Genomic DNA, 15,165 nt, shown 5'->3' on the forward strand with positions numbered 1-15,165 from the left:
GTGGGGCATAACCATTTAAAGGTTTTATAACAAGTATAAGAATCTTAAAATGAACCCTAAAGTGAAAAGTTACCTGCTCCCTTCTAAGAGATACAGTTAGGAGGCAAGCGTCAGCATTTTGGACCGACTGGAGACGTTTGAAAGAGGACTGGCTGACTGAAAATTAAGTGCATTACAGGAGATGCAACAAAGGCATGGATTTGCGTAGCCTAAGATGAAAAAGAAAAGAGTGATGGATTTAATAACAGCATCAATGTGCCAGTCCAATTTAAAAACACACTGTCCATTTTAAAACGCAAGTTTGAGACTGGCGCCTTTAGATAAGACGCCAGGAGTCAACAGGGTGTGAAATGGACACTGTGACCAAATGTCATAACTTTTGTTTTCTTTTCGTTGAAATTCAAAAACTTCAATGCCATCCAGGCTTTGATTTCCTCCAGACAGGACAAAAGTGTTCTTTTTGCTTATTGGGACATACCATTTCTTGTGAAGATGGAACTAGGGGCAGCAAATACAACACAACCAGTAAGGGCCCCAAAATTGAACCCTGTGGAACACCATAAAACAGTGGGGCAGAGTGAAATATACAGAAAAGCCTCCTTCTTGCTGTTTAGAAGAAGAAAAGTGTCTGTCTGTCTGTCTATCTATCTATCTATCTATCTATCTATCTATCTATCTATCTATCTATCTATCTATCTATCTATCCATCCATCCATCCATCCATCCATCTATCTATCTATCTATCTATCTATCTATCTATCTATCTATCTATCTATCTATCTATCTATCTATCTATCTATCTATCTATCTATCTATGCACGTATTTATTTATTTATGTATTTATTTATTTATAGCCCAGGTCATTATTATTTTTATATTTCAAAGTCCAAAATGCGGCAAGTTAAAGGGATCAGTTAAAATAGCACACAAGATTTAATTTCCTCAATTATCTGGGATTTTTAATAATGAAAAGGATTATTAAAATACAAATTTTTTCAAAGTTATCTTTATTTAAAAAAAAATGTACATGTATTTTTTTTCTTATTGTATTTTAGCATTTTATTGACAGTTTAAATTTTTTTTTTTATTAATTTATTAATTTATTTATTTATTACACTAACAATCCATTCAAGACTGCAAGACTTTTGGCTTGGACTGCCGCAGACGGAGAGTTAATACTCCCATAAACAGAAAACAACATGTGGTAAAATATTGGTTCACTGGAAATGTCCAAATGAAATTGTTGCTAGCAACCTCATTCCATGTGCATCTCCTTGTGGCCCATCCCAAACTTTTCTGAGGGTATAGGATACCTCCTGCTGCCCTCTTGTTTGACATATATCCTCTCCCCAAATAGACCAAATTGTGTTGACTGTCTGCTCTGCTCCTATGGAAGTGAAAAAAAAGCAGCACAAATGCCCGGCCGCAGCACCATCTTCCCACAACAATGAATGTTTGAGGTGTTTCTATTCCTGGCCCATCTGGGGACGCCGCTTTCTCCCTCTCCTCGCGTTATCCGGGCCCTCCCCTCTTATCATGTCTTTCCCTCTGCTCATCCGTATACCTGCTGTGATTCATGGTTTCAAATATTATTTGGCCACAACTGGAGTGAACTGGCCAATAATAAAAGCAAGCTTAAATAGTAATTTGGAAGTACATATCTTCCGAGAAAGTCTCCAAATCCCTCTCTAAGGATGGTTGCTACTTTTACATCATGAAGCAATTATAAGTAATATTTTAAAATTATAAGATACTGATGAGTACTGACACTTACAATACACAATTTCATGCATGGAGGAGCTGGAAAGCAAGCTGGAGATACGGTGACGGGGATTCTTAAACAAAGTACAAACAAACCCATTCCGGTTTTCAAATCTAGTCGAGACTGGAAAGCCGACCAAAACATTAATGGGGAAGTCAACCATAATCATTTCCTGACAAAAATATGTTATATGTGACCTCACATTCTAATTAATATTGCGTTTGTGGAATATGAGTTTTGCAGCAAAATCCAGCCGTTCTTATCCATCTCAGGGGGCGGCCATTTTTTTCCATTTTCGCAGTTGCTCAGGGCTCAACGACCAATCACAAACGTCAGGTCAGGCCCTCCTGTGTTGAGTTTGAATACGTCCGGTCACATTCTAACAATATGTTGGTCCATTGAAGACTCTAAATTACCGCAGGTGTGAATTGTTTATTTAAACGTGCCATGGTAGCCCATCTCTCGCCCAGTGCTCTATAGGAAGTACAACAGGAAATGGATAGATGGCAATTTGTGACACTTTGCCACAATCTGTCTGCAATATCTTTCTCACGCCGTCATGCTTTCTCACTCTCTGTGTCTCGGCTGGGGATGTTTGTTCAGCTTCACATAGCTGTGGGATGCTAAGTGCTCCAGCACTGTTGTTCCGCTTTTTAGATAAACGCAGCAGGATCTCGAAAATGCATCTGGCTGGTATTGTCTAAACTTCGACTCACTTTTGTGATGTATATGTACTTTTTTTTCATGTCATGCCAGCATCACATTCCAAACACGTTAAGTTAATTCAAAACTTATTTCAGAATGATTTCATCTTAATCATTGACATTTATAAATACACATCTAGTACATGCAGCCTAATATCTACTTTAAAAAACGTGCGTCATTGAAGGTTCAGCACATTTTACTTGTATAGTGAATAGGGATTTAATGAAAGTAGACACACTCCAGCAGTTGGCACTTTTATATGAGAATGAATAAAAGGTCAAGGCTGTTATCTTGAGTCATCAAGCATCAAAAAGGAGCATTCATTTCCCATAATGTGTCACTATTAAAGCACGATAAACCTCATTTTTGCTCTTTTTAAATCACTAGATCAGAAGAGAAACTATATATATATATATATGGGAAAGCCAAATCAACATCTACTGGCATTGCAATAACAATGAATATTCCTCAACCTGCAAATATGGAAGTCTGCTGATATATAAGTCACATGTGACAAGCACAGACCCAGAAAGTTGACATGTTTATTCAATTGCATGTGAGTCATGACTCAAAAGCACACGTAGGTGTTCCCCTGAAAAATGAAAGTATGCCAGGGAGGCGAGCTGCCACATCTCTGCGAGTTGCTGACATAATCGAGCGTGGAGTTTCCACAAATAGCTTTAAGCAACAAAGCATCACGTCACTTGCTTTGTTTGTCACCTTTTTTTTTTTACATATGTTACATATGTGAGCATGCTTTACAGTAAACACGCGCTATGGTTGTTGATCTGATTTGACAAGTACTACGACAGTTCTCCCAAGAATTTCAATTGTATGACTTGAGCTTCACTGCGCCGAATGCGGACATAATGGCACAAATGCTCCGCGGACATAACAGTTTGGCACGCATTGCTTTAATTTGCCATGATTTCTAGGCAGTTGGTTCGGGCTTATCGTTGTCATTTGGCTAATGGCTGCTTGAGGTGTAGGAACATACCGTACTCTCTGATCACATTCAGACAAATGCTACAAAAATGTTTTTTCCATGCTTCCCAGTGCAGATGGATAATGACTGTAAAATGAAAAATATTTGTAAAAAAATAAAACAGAATGTTATTTGATGGCCAAGTCCGTGACAAGGGACTAAGCAAGACCCACAAATGAGCAGTAAGCGATGAGTGAAGGCTTGCCAAGATTCATATTAAAACTCTGTTTGCTTTTTCAATTATGTCTAATAGGGTACAACCAGTCCACGGTGTAATCCGGCTTTCGCCTGAAGCACGTCCTGTTGTTCATCTCCATTTCAGAAGAAGAATGTAAAGATGCTGTCAGCTATGACTGATTTTGTGGCACTTTAGAGTCGCTCAAATGAGCAAAAACTCTTGTAACACGGATCGGTCACAGTCGCGATTTCATGCCGACAACATGCAACTTAACCCATAACGCCAAACGTATCATATTAAATACAAGACATTTTGAGCCCTCTATTTCCTGAGTATGATATATTTTTTCCCCCATTAAAACTCTGATGTATATGATCTGACACATGCATTGCACAGATAATCCATTAGAGGGCAGTATAACCCATCTGATGGCTTTTCCAGCAAGATCGCCCCAATTGAGAAAGGAGCGACACCTATATTTATTAATAGTGGGAAATGTACTTTCTGATTTTTGGAAATACTGATATGTTTGACATGTCTGCAGTTTATTGTTATATTTTTGACCATTTGTGACCGGTTGTATCAAATATGATACATCCACATTATATTATGTTAAATTGTGGCGGCCGTAGCTCAGGGTGTCGAGACGGGCGTTCAGTAACTCGAAGGTCAGCTGTTCGATCCCCGCTCCCCTCAAGTCATGTGTCGTTGTGTCCTTGGGCAAGGCACACACATTGCTACTCACACTGGTGTATGGAAGGTGGAAATGTTTGTTCAAAAGGAAAAAGAAATACTCTATTTACAAAGAATCAGTGTTTTCTCTCATATATTTCATGGTTCAGGCTTTATAGGGTTAAATTGAATGCAATCAACTTTAATTAAGAAAAAAATATAATTCACACATTCAACAAACTGGACAACAAGCACACAAACAATGATGAAAGGAAAAGTTCAGCAATGTATGCCGCAATGCATCATGGGAACCAAAGACCGGCTGAATAGTATGACGGTAAACACACAACAAGAACCATTGACAGTTCGTTTTAATGTACATTAAGTTGCCCAGCCCTAGTTTAGATTACTACTACTGCTACTGTTTGTTTGTACAAATAATGTACCTTTGGTGAACAGTTTATGTCAACGATACATTTTAATGCTAGGATAGCATAAAGTACATAATTAATCAATATCCATTTTTGGTGTCATTTTTGTTGAGTGGTGTAAAAAAAAATTATACTGTAAAATATGTACTTTAGCTCATAGGCTGGTTATCAGACAACGATTGTTACATCATCCCACCCAACCAAGCCAGTCACAGAAGTAGTCAGATGACTCAATACAATGCGGTATGGCTTTCAGGAAGTAATCTTTCTGTAACTTCCTCCATTATATTATCTGACATGTAAACATCTGTTTTCCCACACGCGCTAATTGTTACCGTGAAAGCATTAACTGCTGTTGTTTATCAAGCCAAGCCAGCAAAGCAGTATATGCCTTCATGTAAGGCCATCATCATTTCCACTGACTGATTGGTTCTTATACAATGCGACTGCTTCAGCCATCTCCCTTTCTGTTGTCATTTTCCTCCATGATCCCTTCGCCCTCGTTCCCTCGCTCCTTTCCCGGTGGTGGGGTCACAGGCGCCGTCCTCTCCAGTGGAGCCAGAGTGACGAATGGCGACGCGGCACTGCCAGTGGGCTGCAGCGTAAACAGTAAACAGAGTGTGGGTGGAGGAGAAAAGTGGTGTCATAAGCAAAGCGAAGACCAAACTAGCCAGCGCAACGGACTGCCTTGTTGCAAAGGACAAACACTAAAGGTCAAAACGTCTTATTTTGAATGAAATATGTAACGAACAGAAGTGTTTATCCAACACGCAAAGCAAATTCATGTCTGACGCACTTTGGTTCAAGTTGCTAACATGCGCCCTCTTAATTATGCTTATCTTGGGTGTTATGTGAGTTATTAAAAATGTATTAGGCTCCAGCTCAATTATGATCACTTGTGAATAATGCATTTTTATTGGGGGTAACACACATATTGCAAATGGTTTGATTGCGTCTGAATCCCCCGAGGATGCGCCAGCCAAGTGTGAGTGATAAGGAAATCATTAAGTACATTAGCAAGCTGCTCGCATGGCCAGCTGTGTCTGTCTATTAGTGGGGAGCAAGTGACAACAGAAGACATGTCATGATAGACGTGACAGCAGGTCGACCTTGCTGATACTTGTGGGTTATGTTATATTTAAAGAGCATCCTCCACCCCCCACCCCCACCCCCACCCCCACCCCCACCCCACCTCTCGAAGCTGCCATTGTTTGATACTTACATAAGACTTTCTTTCCTCTCTCCTTGCCCTGTCTCAGTAAATCATTTCCTCAGGGCGGGTCGTTAGCATCATGCAAAGTCGCCATGTCTGACATCACTTTTCCGATGTGCCAATCCAGGACGACAGCAGCACTTTAAGAAGCCTCGCAGCTCCCCGGGGAGAGAACGGAGAAGAAATTCTCTGTGTTTACGCCGCGTTGGTGACATTGTGAGGATTCTGGGTCAGGCTACGGAGCGCAGGTGAAAGCGCTGCAGAGTCTCAGTCGCCATCTCTCTCATCACTTAACTCATTCACTGCCATTGACGGCTATAAACGTCCAAAATTCATTTGAACTATTTATATTAGTTTATCTTTTTTTCCCACTTTTGTTAACAAGAGCATGAACATGTACATTTAGAACAGATATAAAATGTGTAATTAATTGTGAGTTAACTAGTGAAGTCATGCGATTAATTACAATTAGAATTTTTAATTGCCAGACGAGATGATTATTAAAAAAATTAGGGACGTCAGGCGATTAAATTTTTTACCCGTAATTAATCGCATGACTTCAATAGTTAACTCACGATTAATCACAAATTGTATATCTGTTCTAAATGTACAATAAAAAAATCTAGGTTTTCATACTTTTGTTAACAAAAGTAGATTTTTTTTGTAAACTAATAGAAAGAGTTAAAATTATTTTTTGACGTCTATAGCCGTCAATAGCAGTGAATGAGTTAATTGTTGATCCCTATGAGTCCAGGGCGATGTGTATGTAGTAACTATTCATCCAAGGGTGCACGTTGTTAATACAGCAAAACTTCTAAAGGTTATTGTTCGCTTTGTGATAAAGTAATTTCAAAATAGTGTTTTAGTTGTAGTTAGATCTCGGGCTTGTACCCAAATTCTCCATTTGCCAATCGTGTTCACGTCAGTGAATGTTGTTTGAATCGATTCACATTTTCAGCTTTTCCAACAAAAACATCATAGTTCAATAAATGAAAAATCCAATTCTATCAAAATTTTAAATCATATGTTTACAAATCCATATTCACTCATCACATTCAAAGGTATCGGAGTGTTGCCTTAACCAGCGCGTTGACTTGAAGGTTTTCCTTTTTAATTTAAAATAACTTACTGTAATTGTAACTACCCTGGCCAAAATCAGAACGCAGCATGTTTTTAAGATGATTTTAAATCCATCCTTGTTGTGTTGTAGCTACTAGCTCTTCCTAGCTAGTCCTAGCTAGTGTTAGAAATCATTCCTTTGATTTCTTGCGTGTTCAAATAAAACTCAAAGTTGAGATCTCGTGAAGAAGTTTCTTGCCAGCTTTTATTATTCAGAAATTTCCGAAGCCACTTTGGATCCTTGCTCAATCAGCAGTGACCACAAAGTGTGCCTCTCGCTCTCTGCTCTTGCACACTTATACAAAAACAGTGTTTAGAAAAAATACTCCCCCCCCTGTCATCCTGTTCTGTCAGCAGAGTAAAATACACAACTTGATAATCCTACTCCGTTCCTATCTCAGTCCACTCCAGATGTGGGTAAACAATTGGTCCCCGGCACCTCCTTGCACCAGGAAATTTATGGACAGACCTCTGCTTGCACTTTCAAACATCCCTCATTTAGATAACTCAGAAACCTTACTAGACATTTCTTCCCCAGAGAGGAGAACAAAGGACTATAGATTGACTAACATATGAATTAACTGTTGTCTTATTATTACACAGCTCTAACTAATATCAAAAACGATTGAAAAAATAAATTGAAACAGAAAAACAATGTTAATAATCTAACATTAGCTAGACATCCAAGTTTGAAAACTCCCTTTTACAGTATTTGTTGCTAGGACAGCGTGAGGCACTTACACACTGCCTAGCTAGGCTTTATTGACTGCTCCTTAATAAGTTGAATTGAATGCCAACAATATGTAAAACATATTGAATTATCTTGTTTGTGAATTGCGCTATATAAGCAAATCTACATTGGTTTGATTGCGTGCAAAATTTAGGTCATGTTTAATTTTTGTTGAACATGCTATTAGAGCAGCAGACACTAAAACATTGAAAACCAACGGTACTGTTTTTTACATACAGTATTACTGGGCACAGTAAGATGCTGGTATAAATGATCCATTTAATTTAACACCATTTTTGTTTGTCAAGTTGATTTGAGTGTTTGGCGTAGCCTACATAGTTGTCTGTTTATGTGAGCATGTTGATCGAAGATGAATAAATCCTTCTGCCGTGATGTGAAGACTATCCAAACGTGTCTGCTGTTTTTTCAGACTGACTGGATTCTCTAGGCTGGAACACAATTACTGTCCACCTCTCCGAGCCTAGTTAGAGTGCTAACATTAAACTGAAATGACTGCTGCTGGGTTTTAACGTCAATTTTGAGCCACGCTGCCAGGTTGAGCCGAAACGAGGCAGAAAATAAATCTACGATGAACTTTGGATCAATTTATCTCTTCAAGGTTGCCAGACAGATTTTGGTAGGATTTTGTTTGTGAACCTCCTCATCACTCTGCTTTGCCCTTCACATTTCAGCTTCCTACCCTCGCCATCTCATTACCCGAATATAACAGAGTGTACTTTTTTTTTGTGACAGTTTCATCCTAAATATACAAAGTTACTGACGCACACTAAAGTTATAACTCATGTTCTGTCAGTCCCTTAAGGATGAAAAATAGCTTTTGTAATGACTTGAAAGAAACAATGGCGGTTGTAGGAATAAAGTGGCTCCCGTAGTGTGTGTTCCAGCTTTATTATTCCGGGCTTTTCACTCCTCCAGCTTGAGCCTGTCACGTTGTTAATGACGGCACTACATCACCGGACGCAAGTGACACACGAGCACCAGAGTTATTTGAGAGGGAAATTTTAGATGTGAGACACAGCTGGTCTTGGTAGATTTTGCCCTTTGGACTGTAATGTGCTTGACGTGTAGAAGTCATTGTGGTTCAACTGTAGGTACAAATGAACAAATAGACTTTAATTAAGATCAATGAGGCATTTCTTGTTTAGCAGAAAAGTGTTCGTATGTCTAAAGAATATATGATAGAACTATATATATATATATATATATATATATATATATATATCAGGGGTGTTAAAAAAAATCGTTTCGGCAATATATCGCGATATTACCGTGCACGATTCTCGTATTGATTCAATATGCGGCCAGATTTTTAAACATCAATTTTTGATGGAAATATTCAACAAAACATCTTACTTGAGGTTAGCTTTTAAACCAAGAGTGCTAGATCTAGAGGAGTAAAAAAAATTAACACAGGTGCTTCATAAAGCTTCATTTGTCTATCACTACTGATTAGTATTTTCGAAATTTTGAATAAAAAAAGAAAATCGCAATAATCGACTTATAGATTCGTATCCTGATTAATTGGTATGTAGTTGAATCGTGACCTATGAATCGTGATGCGGATCGAATCGCCAGGTACGAGGCAATTCACACCCCTAATATATATATATATATATATATATATATATATAGGGCTTGACTTACTGAGACTTACTGCCTTTCAGACGCTGTATTTAATGATGCTAAATCGGCCAGCATAATTCGTCTCAGGTGTGATAAATCACATTGAGTGTTCTAGATTAAATAGATCTATTTGCATATACTGTACTCCTCACATGATGCGCGAAATGAACTGCACCGCTATTGGCACCTGGATGGTTGATCAGCTTTCATCATCACCAACCCGCCAAATGACATTTGTCAGTGAGTCCACTCCTATGTCGACATTTTAACTTTATTAACCTTATTTTCAAAAAGTATTGCTGCTAACACTAAGAGCTAATGCTAATGTGTGCCAACCGCAGCTCCTTTCAGCTTTGACATAATTGTGCTGCGAGTGCCGCTTCAAAGTGGTTCTTTTGCTCTGGAACTTCTAGTCTAGTCAAGCAATTGGCTGAGAATCTCGGCGTGGGGTCGGTTGTTATGTTAATTAGTCCCACTGTTTCCTAACAGTGGGGCGTAAGTGTAAAATGACACATTTTCAGAAACAGGCATATAACTAAAGATTTACATGGTTGTTTAATTTCACACTTGATGGGTGGGCAGGCACTCGAGACACACAAGTAGATGTATACAAGACGTTAAAAAGTCTTCTTTAAAGTTGACATATTGTATATTTAAGTGCTGCCCAGCTATGAAAGTACAGTAAGATCAAGTTGTAATAATCCAAAAGTGGTGTGTAATTGTTTACTGTGAGCAATTTAAGACATAAACGGTTGAAATATAAGTCTGTATGAGACCTCACAGACAAACACAAAAGTAGTGCAATGGTTGTCTTTGCTTTCCCCCTAAAATACACAGCAATGTGGGACACTTTTTGTAAAACCACTTCAAACAGATCAGCATGGAACAGTAAAATCTGATTTTCGGGTGAGAACAATAAGACACAACCTGCAAGTTTTGACGCACTCAGAACTTCGAAAAGCCTTCTAATAAAATAGCAATACAATTGTTAAATCAGTGCTTAAATGTTCAATTGTATTTCATCAACATTTTCCACTGGCAAAGCAGATTGCTAACATGCTTTTTTAATCTGCAGTATCTCTCTGGCATGGTGGACATGCTGCTGTAGTGTGTGCGATGGTATTGAAGGGAGCAGTGTCTGGCAACTTTGCCCAGTCATGGGATTATCAATTCCGCAGGCCTCTCAGTACCGCAGCACTCCCTGGCATAAACGCAAAGAGTCTTAATCTCTATCCCCAAATCCCCTCCTCTCATCTGGGCTCCCATGCCATGCAAAGACATGAAGTAAGCGTGCTCACTCTGACGGGCTACTTGCCCAGAAACACCGCCAGCTTGTCTGGGCCTGAGCTCATCAGAGATGGCGCGACGCAAGGTTGAAGAGTGTGCTGTGGTCTGACGAGCCCACACGCCAAAAACAGTTGGGTCGAAAAACAACCCAAATTGGGTCAAAAAGGGACCAACCCAAATGCTTGGGTTAGGTTAATCATTTAAACCAAAAACTTGGGTCAAATGAATAACACACAACAAACAAAAAATTTGGTTGTTTTGTACATAAAATACATTGTAAAAAAGAAAAAAGAAAATACCTCCCGCCACCTTATTTTTTTATTTTATTTTTCATTTTTGCTTGTCAAAATGAATAACCCACACAACAACCTAAATATTGCGTTTTGGGTTATTCTTTTGACCCAACTTTTTGGTTTACTTTCTTAACCCAAAAAGTTGAGTTGGTCTAAAAAATTAATGGATGAATAAATAAATAAATAAATAAATAAATAAATAAATAAATAAATAAATAAATAAATAAATAAATAAATAAATAAATGTTTGGTGGGTTTTTCATTAGACCAACTTTTTGGTTTCCAAAATAAATAAATAACCCAAAACTTTGGGTCAATCCCCCAATAATGGGTTATTTTGTGGGTTATTCATTTGACCTAATGTTTTGGTTTAAATAAATAAACCAAAATGTTGGTTCGGTCCTTTTTTGACCCAGTTTGGTTTATTTATTTATTTTTTACCTATTTTTTTTTTCATGCACAACCCTAAAACTAAAAAAAAAAACTCAATTGTTTTGTTAAAAAATAAATAATAATTTTAAAAAAATGCTTATTTTGTATGTTTTTAATTTGAACCTACATTCTGGTTTAAATAAATAATCCAAAATGTTTGGTCGGTCCCTTTTTGACCCAATTTGTTGTTTTTCATGCACAACCCCAAAAAGTTGGGTCAGTCCCCCAAAAAACTGAGTTGTTTTGTTAAAAAAAAAAAAAACTTGGATTGTTTGGGGGTTATCATTTGAACCAACATTTTGATTTAGATAAATAAACCAAAAAGTTGGGTCATTCCCTTTTTGACCCAATTTGGGTTATTTTTGACCCAACTGTTTTTATTAAATTATTTTTGAAAAACGGATGGATGGATGTTGTGCCCTCAAAGAGGAAAAGGTCCACATGGATTGTTATCAGTGCAAAATTAAAAAAAGAAAAAAAAAGCCATCTGTGTTAGTGCCCGTGGCATGGTTAACTTGCACATCTGCGAAGGCAACCAGGGTCCACGTTGGGTCAGCGCCTTCTAACACACAGAGCAGCATCTCTGTTTGAAGGCAATCAGACCGGCCTAGGCGTGGGGACGCTCGGACCCCTCTACGGATGAGTCAGTGCTGCGAGCGAGTCGTGAGTCATTTTTTGTTGAGACTAACTGTCTCGATGTTGTGGCCTCCTGGAAATTGTTTGTGGCAGCCCAGCAGGATGGAGAAGGCCTTGCGAAAATCTGCATTGAAGGCATAGATGATGGGGTTGAGGGAGGAATTAGCCCAGCCGAACCACACGAACACGTCGAAGGTGGTGGGGCTGACGCAGGGGAAAGCCTCCCCTCCGCTCGACTGCTCGCAAAAGGGCACCATGCAGTTGAGCACGAAGAACGGGAGCCAGCAGCACACGAACACGCCCATGATGACGGAAAGCGTCTTCAGCACCTTGGTCTCCCTCTTGAAGGTCATCTTGAAGGAGCTCTCCGAATCGGCGATGCTGGAGCCTCCGCCCATGCTGTCGTGACGGTTCTTGGCGCTCTCGGCCGCTCGCTCCAAGGCGGAGATCCTCCTGATTTGCTTTTGCGCGATGCGGTAGATTTGGGTGTAGGTGACTAGCATGATAGCGACGGGGATGTAGAAGCTAATAAGCGAGGTGGAGATAGCGTAGGTCCTGTTCAGGCTGGAGTCACAGTTCTCCGATGTAACGTTTGATCTGAGAAAGGCAGAAGGGGGAGAAGAGAGCGAACTGAAAGACGTCGTTCGAGCCTTGTGCCAGTTGAGCTGCACCGGAATGAAGGAAATGAGGACGGACAGCGTCCACGTCGCGCTAATCATCACAAACGCCACTTTGGGGGTCATCTTACGCTCGTAGCGAAAGGGGCTGGAGATGGCCCAGTAGCGGTCCAGGCTGATCACGCACAGATTGAGAATGGAAGCCGTCGAGCACATGATGTCGAAGGCCACCCAGGTGTCGCAGAAGGAACCGAACGGCCAGAAACCGGCGATCTCGCTCACCGCCTTCCAAGGCATCACCAAAATGGCCACCAAGAGATCTGACACAGCCAGCGAGATGACAAAGAAGTTGGTGACCTTGGTCCGCAAGTGGCGGAACTTGGTGACGGCCGCGCACACCAGCGTGTTGCCCAGCAGCGTGGTGAGGATGAGCAGCGAGAGGAAACAACCGGTCAGGACTCGACTGGAGGAAGCCTCGTCCGAAGAGCCGCCGTCGATGGCCGTCGTAACGTTCCTGACATCCATCCCTGAGCGCGTCCTTCAAGTCATGTTGCGAGGAGACGGCGACATCATAACCGCGCGTTAACATGTCTCCAGGCTTCCCCGCCGCAGAATCAGTTCATCTTCTGATAAACGAGGAAAGAGCTTCGGCAGACTGGATTTGACATAGTTTTAGCTTCAGTGCTCAACAGGTAACAGTAACTCAATTCCTCAGTGTAACCAAACCTCTGCAGTTTCAGAGATCGGCTGTCTGCTCGATGAGGTCATCAGCAAGCCTGTGGATGGACAACATCAGTGACATTACACTTGGGTTTGGCCCCAAACATTCACTATATATATATATATATAAAAAAGTAATATAAAATAAAATATAAATTCTAAGTTAATTTTGTGAGGAGAGTTGTGAGGACATTTTACCAGCTTATTATTATAAAAAATAAAATTAAAATAAAACTACTCAAGGGTTGAGGAACAAACCCACAACCTTGACGTTGGGAAACAGCCACTCTACCAACCGAGCCATGCCATTCCTGCTGTGTGTAATATATGAATGGTGTCAGGCTGAATCCTTGTACCGCCAAGCGACCAGTTTTGGTCTATCTCATTTTGGATTTTGGTAATGCAGTATAGTGGCAAACTGCAAGAGTGGCATGGCTCAGGTGGTAGAGTGGCTGTCTCCCAAGCTGAAGGTCAAGAGTTTGTTCCTCAACACTTGAATAACTGTTTTTAATTTTTTTTTTATAAAATGTTAAAATGTACTCAAAACCCTTTTTGTAAAAGGTACTTAGAATTTCCGAGTTAAAACACTTTATTAGTTTTTTTTCAAGTAAATAGTACTCTTTTTTTTTTTTTTACGGTGTTCTTCATAAAATCACACTGTCCGTTTACTACTTTATTACTTGAACTTTTTAGCACCCATAGAGGACTATGTGATTAATTACTGCTAATAAAGAAATGAAAGAAATGGTAATCATGGATGAGTTCATGATCAATATAGTATATATAGGGCAAGGGGACACAAAAAGCATTATTTTTGTAATAATCGGAACTTTTTAATAATAGTACTTCAACTATTACTGTATGCTGTATTATTATTATTATTATTATTATTATTATTGACAGTATACTGAGTAATGTTTCTAATATTTTTGTTACCTCATTTGATGAAAATTAGCGAAGTACATCTCAGTCTGATATCGTATACATATCCAAAATATACGGACAGCCACAATAATATAGACACTCTTATTAATCTGACAGTTTCAAATAGTGAACATTGTACCTAATGAAGTGTCCTTTTAGAGGTTATATTTACTCTTAAATCATACTACCGAACATAAGAGTCATGCATACCTTCATCCACATCCAGTTGTAATAATTCTAATCATCGTTCAATTCTTGCGCAAAAGAAGGCGAATTTTCCTGCCAAAATCTCCTATTCAGGACAACACGGCGTCAAGTCATCCACGATCCCGAACATCCTTAACAGTCCCCGTTGTTTGCATCACATGGAAATAAAATCCAACATCGCGGATTGAGGTCTGCGTGCTCCCGCGGCTTCAGCGTGTCTCTGAGGACAAGCGCAGTGACATGTGCGCTCTTTCACACACTTTTTCCCCCCCCTTCTCTCTCTCTTTTCTCTCTCCCAGGCGCGCAAGTCCCATTAAGACAGTCGCACTTAAAGCATGCTCGTTTGGAGCGGCCGTGGTTGTTCTTTCACTTCAATGTAAAATGTTCAAATATATTATAATAACGCCAAATATCGATCATATCACACCACGTTTATAATAATAATAAATAATAACATTATATAAATATGTGTAAACATAATAACCCATACTGTTATTTTTAATAATTTGACCTAGTTGCACGTGCACCGCTCCACAAGTTAAATTAAATTAACATCCAGGTTATAAAACAGAATCAGGACATCAGGCAAGGCAAAGAGGACACTGGCTCA

General features: G+C 39.5%; 1 protein-coding gene across 1 annotated transcript; it reads right to left on the reverse strand.

The window, feature by feature from the left end:
• Nucleotides 1-11,548: 11,548 nt before the first annotated feature.
• On the reverse strand, nt 11,549-14,785 carry LOC147168637 (D(1) dopamine receptor-like). The gene is made up of 2 exons (XM_086085680.1): nt 14,559-14,785; nt 11,549-13,480 (listed from the first exon to the last, which is right to left on the reverse strand). The coding sequence occupies exon 2, from the start codon at nt 13,227-13,229 to the stop codon at nt 12,120-12,122; it is 1,110 nt and encodes a 369-aa protein (XP_085941806.1). The 5' UTR covers nt 13,230-13,480; nt 14,559-14,785; the 3' UTR covers nt 11,549-12,119.
• Between the last annotated feature and the right edge of the window lie 380 nt (nt 14,786-15,165).

Source organism: Leptonotus elevatus, chromosome 9 (assembly GCF_054856555.1).
Source record: "Leptonotus elevatus isolate MCC_2025b chromosome 9, RoL_Lele_1.0, whole genome shotgun sequence".
Lineage (NCBI taxonomy): Eukaryota > Metazoa > Chordata > Actinopteri > Syngnathiformes > Syngnathidae > Leptonotus > Leptonotus elevatus.

What these genes read in the sequence shown, in the direction of transcription:
- LOC147168637 (XM_086085680.1), bottom strand. Translation starts at nt 13,229, where the DNA reads ATGGATGTCAGGAACGTTACGACGGCCATCGACGGCGGCTCTTCGGAC.